This window comes from Microcaecilia unicolor, chromosome 7, assembly GCF_901765095.1.
Source record: "Microcaecilia unicolor chromosome 7, aMicUni1.1, whole genome shotgun sequence".
Taxonomy (NCBI): Eukaryota; Metazoa; Chordata; class Amphibia; order Gymnophiona; family Siphonopidae; genus Microcaecilia; species Microcaecilia unicolor.
The window spans coordinates 182,248,205-182,262,017 of NC_044037.1; the positions used below are offsets into that span (position 1 = coordinate 182,248,205).

The 13,813-nt window shown below is 41.7% G+C and overlaps 1 protein-coding gene across 1 annotated transcript in view; it reads right to left on the minus strand.

The window, feature by feature from the left end:
* The window catches only part of UBE2G2 (ubiquitin conjugating enzyme E2 G2), a 75,810-nt gene that overhangs the window by 42,337 nt on the left and 19,660 nt on the right, over positions 1-13,813 (minus strand). The window contains exons 2-3 of the mRNA XM_030209943.1: positions 552-587; positions 411-456 (exon numbers count right to left, since the gene is read on the minus strand). Coding sequence (XP_030065803.1) covers positions 411-456; positions 552-587 — 82 coding nt within the window. The remainder of the gene's footprint in view (positions 1-410; positions 457-551; positions 588-13,813) is intronic.

The following is a 13,813-nucleotide window of genomic DNA, read 5'->3' on the forward strand; positions in this document are numbered from 1 at the left end:
AAATCGCTTGTTTGCAGCTATCCAGTCATTTTCAGCGAAAATGACCGGTTAGAACTGAATTCAAAAACAGATAACTTGTGGGTGTACTGGGGCGGAGTCTGGTTAAGTGCCGATATTCATCCCCTCACCGCATAATTAAACTGCTTATAATTGGGCCACATAAATAGTGGTAGTGCACTTTAAGCAGTTTTGCTTATGAGGTGAAAGGCTGAATACTGACTTAACCAGCTCAAAAAAAAAACCCAGATACTTAATGCCGAATCCCAGACAGGGCCTGGCATTGAATATCCGGGAATAACGTCACTGGCTGAATATCAGGGGGGGGGGGGGGGGCATATGTATAATTTCTTTCCAACATTCAATTGAGTTGGATAGAATAAAGAAGAATTGTAAAGCAGTGCAACACTCACATGATCAAAGCTTCCCATTCAAAAAAATTCTCTTCATTTATAGGACCTAAAAAAAAAAAAAAAAGACAAGGAGCAACCAAGTTGCACAGAAATATCAGAATGCTGATGTATTTTAAAGTGAAATTCTCATTAGTAATTTACCTGCTACAATTCCTTCTGGTGGATTTAGCGTCAGCTCTGTAAAAAAAATCAACAATGAAACATAATAAATAAACTGAAACTTCTGCATATAATTAAAATAGCTTGCTTTTTATATCTCAGCTCAAAGAAATTTATTTATCTGACAAACTGATTTTGAAGTTTTACTGGTTATAAGCTGTTCACTGCCAGAGTGAACTCGAGAGTATATGAGAGCTCTAAAAGGAAGTGAGTCAATGATAGTGAGGTTAGATTTACTAAAATGCACTAATGAATTACCAGGCACTTACACAAATTACCACTTATAGGGGCCTATTTACTAACACCACACATTAATGAAGTTAGCACATGCTAAAGTGATAGTGCACTTTAGTAAATCTAGCTCAGAGTTTGAGGGTCCTAGAATAGCAGGATTATGGAATGTGACTTCCCCCAAGAGTCTACTTTAGCCTCCACTCTCTTTAATGTGTTTTTGGTAACTTTGAAACGAAGCATGGTATATAGCAGATATATTTATCTTGAGTATATTCAGCTGTTTGCTTTTGCAACTGTTCAGATGAATAATTGCTTGGCAGCAGTGGTAGATTGGCTTTTTCTACTTAGGTTGAAACTTGATCCTAATAATCAGAGAGTCTCTGAGGCGTATTTTCAAAGCACTTAGCCTTACAAAGTTCCATAGAAACCTATAGAACTTAGCCTCCCAAAGTGCTTTGAAAATATGCCTCTCTGTGATTTCAAGGGGCTCAGTTTTAGGATTTCCACCATGGGATGAATATTGACCAGTTGGTGTTTTAGTCAAGCTACTGTAGGTTAGTCTGGTCTGGATTTGTGCCAACCAGGATTGGTGTTGTGGTGTGTGGAATCAAATATTTAATTTTTTTTTATTATGTTGTATGGCTTGTTTTTATCCTTTTTCTCATTATTTTGTAATTTGATGTTACTTCTTTTGTGTGCGCCCCTTTTTTCAATTTTATTTTTGTATGAGCACCGTAATTTTGTTGTTCTGTTAGTATTATAATTGTATTTATGTTTTCAACTGCACATCTTGATGGCTTTTGCCAAAGTGCAGGTAGGCAAACATTAACATATTGGAGAAAGGAAGTCTATGAGGTATAGCTACCCTTATTTTCTGTCTAACTCATGTTACTTTATTTTCTGTCTATATTTTCTAACTTCACTCTCACCTTACACAGAAAGGGGGTATATCAAGTCCCATTCCCTCCCCCCCCCTTTCCCTATTAACATGTTTTATTGTGTATTGTTTTAACATTGTAAGTAACATACTATGCCATGCTATGTACTGTTGACTGAATATTTTTTACTGTTGTACACTGCCACGGGTGAATTTCTTCAAAAAGGCAGTAAAAAAATTCTAATAAATCAATAGTGAGAAAGTAGCTGGCGTTCAGAACACATGTGAAGACAGCTGATTATCATGACCTAATTTGCTAAGGTGCTGGGGAATGAAGCAAAAGTCAGACTGCTGGAAAAAGCCAAGAACAGACAAGAGGAATAAAGGTGGCTTAGTTATCAGGAATGCCAGACCCTGAAAATGAGGTAGGAACTTGATGGATAGAAGGCTGGTGCAGATTTTAGTTAGTAATTAAGGAAAAAAGGATGGCAGCTTAAAGGACAAACTATAGCCTAGGGCTATTACAGGTCAGACCACCCAAGAGGGGAATTTTACTGTCTGCTGGATTCATTTGGGCAGGGGGGGGGGTGTATGTGGGTTGTAAAAAGTCCTGCTTAGAAATCATGGTACAGCATCCACCTAGCAGACGAAAATACTTGGACAGGAAGTTTTGACTATAGAAAGTCACGGAGGTAACTAATGCTTGCTAGAAAAGAACCCTAGGTGAACTTGTACAAGATAGCTGTCTGTTGGTTGGGAATGTTATTGATTAGAAGTTCCTCATAAGGTACAGATTCTTTCTGACAGACTAATTTGAATAAGCCGAAGTCTGTATCAGAGATGAAGTCAGCTGGATACCAATAAGATGTAGTACCTACTATGGAGGGAGGATCAGAGTAAAGAGCGGGACTTTTATTTCCTCTAGTAAGCAATAGTCAGCAGCTAAGAAGCTCATGGGGTGGCATAGTAAAGTCCATAAGCTGTAGTCTGTATTATAGTAACATAGTAAATGACTGCAGATAAAGACCTGAATGGTCCGTCCAAACTGCCCAACAGTCAGACTCATTATCAAGTCATGATTACACAAGCAATGAATGTAACATAAAACACTTGATCTATCAAAAGGCTCACAAAAAAGTCCACTCCCTCAATGTAATCAATTCAACATGTAATGGACCTATGGTTCACTAATAGGTGAACCAATAGGAGTGGCCTAGTGGTTAGAGTGGTGGACTTTGGTCCTGGGGAACTGGGTTTGATTCCCACTGCAGGCACAGGCAGCTCCTTGTGACTCTGGGCAAGTCACTTAACCCTCCATTGCCCCAGGTACAAATAAGTACCTGTATATAATATGTAAGCCGCACTGAACCTGCTATGAGTTGGAAAAGGCGGGGTACAAATGTAATAAAAATAATAAAAATAAAATATATAAAAAGATGGATAGGAGGAAATAAAAAGTCTCATCTGTCACCGGGTTATAACCCATCGATCTCTAAGGACTGGATTATTCAATGGAGCCCACTGGTGACTGTTGTAATCACTGACAAAAAACCCCTCCATCCATATTTATTGAATATTCTTATACATTTTTTTAAATGTATTATTTTGACCACACAACTTTGTGCTAAGTGACTGGTAATAGGCATGAAAACAATGACAATACAAGGCAGCACTTATCTTCTGACTCGGTAAGTCTCAATGGACACCCGTTTCGCTTCCGTTTTCTCAAGGGATCTGAGCCAAGAGTTACTTGGTGCCTTCTGATTAACACAGGAACAATGTAAGTCCATTGGGACTTACCGAGCCAGAAGATAAGTGTTGCCTGCAGGAGGTGGTGGAGATGAAAACGGTAACGGAATTCAAAAATGCTTGGGATATGCATAAAGGAATCCTGTGCAGAAGGAATGGATCCTCAGAAGCTTAGCCGAAATTGGGTGGCGGAGCAGGTGGTGGGAAGAGGGGTTGGTGGTTGGGAGGCGAGGATAGTGGAGGGCAGACTTATACGGTCTGTGCCAGAGCCGGTGATGGGAGGCGGGACTGGTGGTTGGGAGGCGGGAAGTACTGCTGGGCAGACTTGTACGGTCTGTGCCCTGAATAAGGCAGGTACAAATCAAGGTAAGGTATACACATATGTTTGTCTTGTTGGGCAGACTGGATGGACCGTACAGGTCTTTTTCTGCCATCATCTACTATGTTATGTATGTTACTATGTCATTGTTTTCATGCCTATTTCCTCTCCAGCCCATCCTAAACTGGATTGCCATATACAGGACTCGATCTAGATCTGCTTCTAGATGGTTTCTCACCACGCGCTTGTGGTGCTCTTGGTAGGGGCCTTCCTTATCTTTGTAAAACTCTTGACTTTGTGGACCCCTAGTGACTTACACCCCACTCAGTGTGACTATACTCATCTCTCAAGAGTACATTTATCTTGGTTGCAGATACACTACATTCTTCTCTCTACCTCGCTTATTTCTCTCATGTCGCTAGGTCTGAGTTGACAAAGACCTGAGTTTTCAGGCGGGGGGGTGGGGGGGTGGGGGGGGGGTCTCCAGTCATTGGAAATTTCCTTCTTATTTGATAACTGACTCACATTTTCGAACTTTTTAAATTCAGAAATGGACCTCATTTGTTGAGTTGAACAACAAACATCTTGACACCCTTATTTTATTTTGAGAAACATCTAAGGCAGTTCTCCGGGGAGAGGTCATTAGCTACATGTGTGCTCACACTAAGAGGCTCAATCAGGGCATTCTTCACTTGGAGCGTTATTGGACAGCTAAGCAGGCCCATCTTAAATGTCCCTTGACATCAAACTATGAACACATGATGGCCACCCTGGCTGCCTTAAAGTCATTAAATCCATAAGCATTCCAGGAAATTTTTGATTTCCTGCAGGTTTCAGTATTACCGCTACGGTAATAAGCCGGGCCTAACTGCTGACTCGGATTGCAAAAGCTTCATCACCATTCAAATTTATATCATCTTTATTGGCCTTTGACGGTTTGCATGCTCATCGTCCACTTGATATCGCCAGCATCTTTTCTATTTTTCGCAAATGTATACTGTTGACTCCCAACCTACTAGTCCATCTTTATCTGATTACTTGGAGAACTCGGGCCTGCCAGTTTTGTCTCCTGAAATGCAAACTCAATTGAGCGCACCACTTCACACGTGGGAAGTCCAACAAGTGATAAAAATCTCTTTCTGTGGGTAAAGCACCTGGACCAGACGGTTTTACTTCAGAATACTTTAAGCTTCTTATGCCACAGATTTGTGTGCCTCTCACTGCTTATTATGATTCTGTGGTCTCTCAGGGGACTTTCCCCTTTTTTGAGTCAATCAAGCCCTTATCACTGTAATCCCCAAGCCAGGCAGGGATTGTGATCAACCCAAGTCTTTTCGACCCATCTATTTATTAAATATTGATGTCAAAATATTGGCAAAGATTCTAGCAGATCGTTTAGCTCCTTTTATTTCTCATCTGGTGGATGATCATCAGGTGGGATTTGTTTGGGGCCATCATTCCATTCTTAATGTTCATAGGGCATTGCTGGATGTGGCCCAAAGCAAGCATGTAGCAGAACCTTTATTCTTAGTCAGCTTGGATGCCGAGGCCTTTGACCATGTACATTGGGACTACCTCTTTCAAGTGTTGCAGTACGTGGGTATCCAGGGATGGTTTCTACAGGCAGTGCTAACCTTATATTCTTCTCCTACAGCTGCTATCGTGGTCAATGGTGTTTCCTCATCTGTTTTCTTGGTTACCAAGGGTACGTCACAGGGGTGTCCTCTCTACCCATTACTATTTCTTTTATACTTGGAGCCCCTGTTGCATACTCTCATCCAGAATCCTGATGTCTCAGGATTAGTCCTTCCACACACGTCAGAGTACTTGCTTTCATGGATGATCTGCTTCTCACCTTAACTAAACCAGAGTCTTTCCTGTCTCATCTTCTAGAGGCTATTCAGGAATTTGGCTACTATTCAGGTTTTCGCCTTAACCTACAGAAATCAATGGCCCTTCCAATTCAATCGGCTATCTGAGATCAGTGGGTTGGAGAATTTCCTTTACAGTGGGCATCTAATAAACTCAAATATTTGGGCACCTATATTCCCGCAGACCTCACACAGCTGCACCATATTAACTTAGCTCCATTTTGGCCTTCCACAAAGTCTACACTTCAGATCTGGCATACCCTCCCCCTCTCAATGGGTCATACAGCCTTATATAATATGATTGTTGTCCCAAAGTGGACGTATGTTTTGCAAGTTCTCATATTATTTTTGTTTCGCAATGAGGAAATTACCCTACATCGAATGACTATTTTGTTTGGAGAGGGCGCCGCTCTTGCATACCCACAATGCAAACATACTTACCTCACCAGCTGGGAGGTCTTGGGGTACTTAGCATTAAATTATTCTCAATAGCAAGTTGTATGCGGCACTTAACTGACTGCTTCTGTGGCTCTTCATTTTTTTCTTGTACTGCTTCGGAGTGTAGTCTCCTGTTTCCCCTTCATTTCAGTTTTTGGCTTCATGCTTCCCCTACCCTTGTCCACACTCCCTCTTGTTTTATATCCCTCTTCATGCCCCTTCTCATGGCTTGGAGATGGTTGAGCAAATTCCACAATTTAAACCCCTGTGTGTCTCCTCTACTGCCCATATCAGGGAATTAGGCCTTCCCAGTGGGGAGCTCCTCTCCTTCCTTTTATCACTCTCCGAAGATGGATCCCTCAAACCTTTTGTAGACCTGAAGGTTGACCATGGACTCTCAGCTACGGACCAATTTGCTTATAGGCAGTTGCATCATTATATTATTTCCCTTCCAATCGCATCTCTGTCTACAGTGGTGTGAAAGACCCAGGCAGAAATGTTTGGTCTGGATGCACAATTGTCAATACTACTTAAAATATTATCATGGTCATTTGCACGAGAACCTTCCTTTATATAACTATGATGTATTGGCAAGAAAGTGGGCGGTGAATCTCTCCATTTGAAGGATAGGAAACAGAGAGTGGGGTTAAATGGGCAGTATTCACAATGGAGAAGGGTAGTTAGTGGGGTTCCTCAGGGGTCTGTGCTAGGACCGCTGTTTTTTTAATGTATTTATAAATGATTTAGAGATGGGAGTAACCAGCGAGGTAATTAAATTTGCTGATGACACAAAGTTATTCAAAGTCATTAACTCGCGACAGGATTGTGAAAAATTACAAGAGGGCCTTACGAGACTGAGAGACTGGGTGGCTAAATGGCAGATGACGTTTAATGTGAGCAAGTACAAGGTGATGCATGTGGGAAAAAAGAACCCGAATTATAGCTACGACATGCAAGGTTCCACGTTAGGAGTTACGGACCAAGAAAGGGATCTGGGTGTCGTCGTCGATAATACACTGAAACCTTCTGCTCAGTGTGCTGCTGCGGCTAGGAAAGCGAATAGAATGTTGGGTATTATTAGGAAAGGTATGGAAAACAGGTATGAGGATGTTATAATGCTGTTGTATCGCTCCATGGCACCTTGAGTATTGTGTTCGATTCTGGTCGCCGCATCTCAAGAAAGATATAGTAGAATTGGAAAAGGTGCAGCGAAGGGCGACTAAAATGATAGCGGGGATGGGACGACTTCCCTATAAAGAAAGACTAAGGAGGCTAGGGCTATTCAGCTTGGAGAAGAGACGGCTGAGGGGAGACATGATAGAGGTATATAAAATGATGAGTGGAATGGAACAGGTGGATGTGAAGCGTCTGTTCACGCTTTCCAAAAATACTAGGACTAGGGGGCATGCGATGAAACTACAGGGTAGTAAATTTAAAACAAATCGGAGAAAATATTTCTTCACCCAACGCGTAATTAAACTCTGGAATTCGTTGCCAGAGAACGTGGTGAAGGCGGTTAGCTTAGCAGAGTTTAAAAAGGGGTTGGACGGTTTCCTAAAGGACAAGTCCATAAACCACTACTAAATGGACTTGGGAAAAATCTACACTTCCAGGAACAACATGTATAGAATGTTTGTACATTTGGGAAGCTTGCCAGGCGCCCTTGGCCTGGATTGGCCGCTGTCGTGGCCAGGATGCTGGGCTCGATGGACCCTTGGTCTTTTCCCAGTGTGGCATTACTTATGTACTTTTGCATAGAGGTTTGGATATTGTAAACCATGTCCCATAGTGACTCCAGCGTCACAATTGCTGGTCTAATCACTCCACTAGCCACAGGAGGAGATTGAGATAGACTATCAGCATGAGCTAACTTGGAAACAATAGCTTGAGGCAATACCTTTGAAGCCTGTTGTAGTAATGTTTCCCGAAGTTGAGAATCTATCTCCGTTGCTGCAGTCACACCCTCAGACAGGACCAGCTGAGCCACTTCGGCGTCTGTCTCTGTTTGAACAGCCAGCAACTCTCTTCCAGGCTGGGGAGGTGCAATTCGCTCCACAGGGCTCAAGGAAGCCCCGTTTCCACTCTCAATCGACTACGAAGGGCCGAGAGCTGCAGAGGGGGTCGAAGTTCCCTGAGGACCCGGTTGCTGCCTGGGAAATTACAGGGTTGTTTGTTTCATCGTCGAGGAGGTCACAGGAACCGAGGGAAATTCCTTTACCTTCCCCCTCCGCTTCCCCATCGTTGACGAGGCTACAGAGGCACCGAGAGAAACTCACAAACACAGCAGCCTCCAGGAGCAAACACAGGTGCGTCTATTCACAGCGCCATCTTGGACCTAGGTGCAGGGTCTCTGAAGGGGGAACCTGTGCTGAGTCACCTTTCTTGCTCTACTTATGTACTTCTTTGCAAGGGCTCACAGGTGAAGACTTGTTTACTCAGTGTCTATAAATTTACTGTGAATGTGGCAATATGGGAATTACAATTTAAATTCATCATGCAACTCTATATCTCACCACATCAAGCCTTCTGTGCCACTTTGCGTACAACGGATGATTGCCCCAAATGTTCCAACTCACATGCTCACTTGGGGCATATGTTTTGGTCTTGCCCTACTGTATTATGTTTTTGGACTCAACTATGTACTCATTTTTCCCATTTTTGGCATACTACATGGAAGCCTACTCTTGCCTTATTATTTAATACTAGTAAAAAAGCCCCGTTTCTGATGCAAATGAAACGGGGGCTAGCAAGGTTTTCTTCAGAGTGTGCATGTGGGAGTGTGTGTCCCTGCCCTCTCTCCCTCCCCCCCTCCGAGTCCAGTCCTTCAGTGTTAAGTTTCCTGCTGTTCTGTGTTTTTGTTACAGAGAGAGTGAGGGCATCTCTCTCCCCTCCCCGCTCCGAGTCCTTCACTGTGTGAGATTTCGTGCTGTGCTGTTTTCCTTCACTCATGGGGAAACCGGATATCTCTGGCGCTTCACACTTCCGGCTGGAGGCTTCATAGAACGTTGGTCTTGCCTTTTATATATATAGAGATATTTCAGCTTCAGGGTCCAACACCTACTGGAATAAAAGCCTTCTTAAAACGAGCATCCACTATAGATAAACAGACAATTCTTAGTAATTGGCTTTCCTCCACATCTCCCACTATCTTCCAGTGGTGGTCAGTGATGATCACGCTGGAGCAAAGGACATCAGTTACCTTTCCTCTGCTAAAGAAGCCCATTATCTTCAAATTTGATCTCCATTTTGGGGCACGCTTACACCTTTTGCTCGTAGTAGAATCTTAAATGGCTAACACTCTAACACGGTTTATGAGGGACTTTGGGTGGGGAGTTGGGTTGGTGGTAGAGAATTTTGTAATACCCTGGTTGTTTTGATGACCTGAGCTTTGTTACTTGGTTCCTTATTTTGACATTGAACGGTTCTGCTGTATTTGTATTCTTCAAATAAATAAATATCTTTAAAAAAGAATTAGTTTCCTAATGCATATGTGCAAAAAGAGTTTAGTTCAATATAAAATTACTACAGTGATTTTTTAAAAAGTACATAGAAAGCCACAGTAGTAAGCAGAGTTTACTGTATCAGGGCGGGAGGGAGGGAGAGAAGAGGTGCTTTTGTGTACAAATTTTTATTTCTTTATAGCACCTCAGTAACAACTGGCTCATTTGCCATGAGAAAAAAAAAAAACAATGAGAGAGATCAATCCTGGTTCCGGCTTCAGATCTATTAGTCTTTGTGAGAGCTCAAAACAGATTTATCTCTCCATAGTAATTCCATATCAGAAAAACAATGTGTGCCAGTCCAGCAACATTCCCCAAAATATCATATTATATATTTAGAGGATCAACTGTAGTCCCTCAAATCCAGTGGTGTGCTGGTAAATTTTTTAACAACATGCTCTCTCCCCGGGTATAGCCAGCCCTGCAATTTGGGGGGGAGGGGCATACAGGTAGATTGGGGGCCCCAGTCCACCTCTGCATCCCCCTCCCCCAAATTGCAGGACTGGTTATACCCGGGGAGAGAGCCTGGGGGGGGGGGGGGGCAATGCATTACTATCTCCAGGGGGGAAAAAAAGAAGATTTTAAATGCTCCCAGGTTCCAATCTAATTCATGTTTAATGTGGGATAAGATGCCATAAATAAGTAAATAAATAGATGGAAACTCTGAATATTGAGCATCTGATTCTCATAACATGTCTGTTTTAGTGGCCCTTTACCAGGAGGAAAAAAAAATGTCTGCACAAATATAACACGTGCTAGGATGTCCCTATAACCAGCCCCTCCAAATGACACACTGATTACGATTTATAACAAATTACTACTCTACCTATGAAAAGTTATTCCCTTATTATACTTCCTCTGTATACATCCGTAAATGCACAAGCTGGCATGTTTGAAAATAAAACTTTTTTTTTTTTACAGTATCCCCCCCATGTTCCCCACCCACCCATCTATTTCAGGACTCCTCCCCACTCCCCCTGTCCCCCGAGCCGCACGGTGCCCTCCCGGCACATACCTGAAGCCTCCCTTGTGGTCTAGTAGATTATTCAGGGCAGGAAAGATCCCCAGTCTTTCCTGCCCGCTGCCAGCGCTGACCCTCCTCCCGAGTCCTGCAGCACCTTCTTTAAAAATGGCTGCCGAGACTTAAAATGGCAGCCTCAAGACTTCAGCGGAAGTCTCACAAAGCTGCCACTGGAACTATTGGCAGTCATTTTTAAAGAGCATGCTACAGCAGGAGGATCAGTGCCGGCAGCAGGCAGGAAAGACTGGGGATCTTTCCTGACCTGAAGAATTCACTAGACCACCAGGGTGGCTGCCTTCAGGTACGTGCTGAGACCCTGCAGCTCGGGGGAGGAGAGGCAAACTGGTTCGCCCTGCCTGAACAACCGGCTCACAAAATGTTTAAAAAATTTAACAAACGGCTCTTGCAAGCCAGTGCGAGCCAGCTCCAGCACACCACTGACATAATTAATAAAATCACAGCTATAAGGTTGAGACAGGGTCAAACTGGAAATAGAAATCATGGCTGTATTTAGATCCAGGGTTGGTTTCAAGCAATGTTCTATGTTGAACATTTTAATTGTGATAAATAGTTTCTGATTACAGTTAAAAGTCTGGTACAGGATGACATCAGTACTGAATGGTGATTGGCTCTTTACTGATAATGACTAGATCGATCATGATCCAGTGAATAAATTAACTGCTGTCTGTAGCTGCACAACATTAAGCCTCCAGGGAGGTATAATCCTCTTCCTCTCGCTGAGATTGGTGGGCATTTCTTGGAGCTAGGAAAGGGGTACACTCAGCTGCTAGACTTTTTAAATAGATGGCAGGTTAAGGAGGAGGGGTTTGCCACAATTTTGTTAATCTGAGGATGGAGGGGGCACTTCTTGCTCACCTGCCTCACCCAGGAGAGACAGGCGAGCAGGAAAAAGAATCAAAAGCAACTCATGCTGGGATATGACAATCTACATTAATGCTAGCCACGTTATTCCACCTCAGACCCAAACTTAAATCCCAGCAGAAAAATGCCTTGCATTAAGCCTTTAGGGCTCCTGCAAACTTTTTTTTTTTGTATTCAGGGGCAATACCTAATGCTTTCATGACCCTAGGATTAAGGGGCATAGTTATCAATACCATTAAGACATGCTATTTTACAACTACCGGTGGGGCCCTTTTACTAAGCTCCATTAGCTGTTCATGTGCAGTTTAACGCATTGTAAGAGCTAACGTAAGGGAGCGCTAACTTGTCTTTGCATTAACAACTCCATTAGCATGCAGTAAGTCACTCGTTAATGGTGTTTTTGTTAAGAGGCATAACTGGATGGAGCCATGGGCATAGAGTGCTCCCTGCAGTTAATGAACTGGATTTATTGCTCATTAACCAACAGTGCTGTTAATGCATAGGCATTTACTGCCTCCTACTAAGTGCCTCTATGTTCACAGTGTGTTAGCTCCAAGCATAAAACACTAACATTAACATATTGCCTGAATAGGAAAATATAGGGAACATCACTTCTAGATCTGGGCTTTGAATGTGGTAAAATCCATCCCAGCATGTTAAGTGTGCTTTAGTAAAAGGGCCCCATAGATACTAATAATGGAGGGTAACAATTTTTTAAAAACGTATTAAATAGTAGTCTATGCTGAAAACTTCCCTCCTAAATGACGGTTTGCTAAAGTGATTCTTATTAACAATTTTTTTTCTTTTTGTGCAGACGCCTTGTTAGATTTCTTACTAAGCTCTATACATGATAAAGTACATACAGACCGGCTCTAAACCATGCATAGAGTTTACCATGCTACATTACTTCAGCCTTGTAGATCTGTACAATCTCACACTCACTAGTTTACCTCAATATCTGACCTAATACAGGTCAGTTCAGCTCTTTCCTCTTTAATAGAGAGATGTGGTAGCTGTGTTAGTCCACTTTTAAAGGTAAATCAATAGAAATAGAATAAAATAAAACCTAGAAATACCACCTTTTTTTACTGGACTAACTTAATACATTTTTTTATTAGCTTTCGAAGGTAGCCCTTCATCAGATCAGAAATAAGCAAATTTTGATAAGTAACAGCATATATAAGTTACTTATCAAAATTTGCTTATTTCTGATCTGATGAAGAAGGGCTACCTTCAAAAGCTAATCAAAAAATGTATTTAGTCCAATAAAAAACCCTGTTTTATTTTATTCTATTTCTACTGATTACCTCTATCTTTAAGAACTACCATCTGAAGTCTGATCTTATTTGCTTCAATCATCTCTCTCTTCTTTCATAATATTTAATCCAAGTTTCCAACACTGTAAGTCATGTTCCCTTACTACGGTGTGAGGTTTTGGATTTCAAAAAAAAACTGTGATCAAGGTTAAACATTAAATGATAATGTTTGAAAAAGCAAGAACAATTGCTAGGCAGATCTGTTCAACCTAAATGGCACCAGCCTGCTGCTGGGTCCATGCACCAAAACACTCATTTTGTTTCATGTGGGATCACCTAATCACAACCTGCTCAGCTGCCAACTTCAGGTCACTCTTTAGCCTGCTGAAATTTTGTTAGATGTAAAGAACGAAATATAAATCTGTCTGAAGATTACAAAGTACAATATCTGTATGGGATTTTCTCTTTCAAAGAAAAGAAAATGAGCTTCAATTTCACACAACCTAGCGATCAGAAGTTTGGGAACCTAGGCTTCCTGGTGGTTGGTGAATTTCAGAGACATTCTTCAATGAGCAATCTTGGTGGGGGGGGGGTTCACTCATTTTTAGGTCAGATTGATTTGGGTATATATGTGTGGCATATGGAACTCACCTGTCCCATATGCCTATGCTCCATTTCATGAATAAGAACTACTTACTTATAAGTACTTAGTTACTTTAACCTGGTCTTCAAAAGTATTGGCTCAGCTGAAATTGGTTTAAGGTGATAAGGCAGGGTGGAAAAAGCCAGGTACCTTAGCGCCTAAAATTTGGCACATAAAATTCAGAAAAACAAAAATAATAATTAAAAAAAACATGGAAAGAAACAAAATATAAAAATACTGAACTAGAAAGAGCAAAATATGAAAAAAAAAAAAAAAACCAAAACAAAATAGCAATCACAAAAAAAATATATATATATATTGAAGAATGCTCCCTTGCTCATAAAAATCTACCCAAGTTTTCAAAATATATTTCCACCTGTGGTGATAACAGAACAGTGATACACAACTAGGCTACATTCAAACCATCTACTTTCCTTTACATTCTCTCTCATGC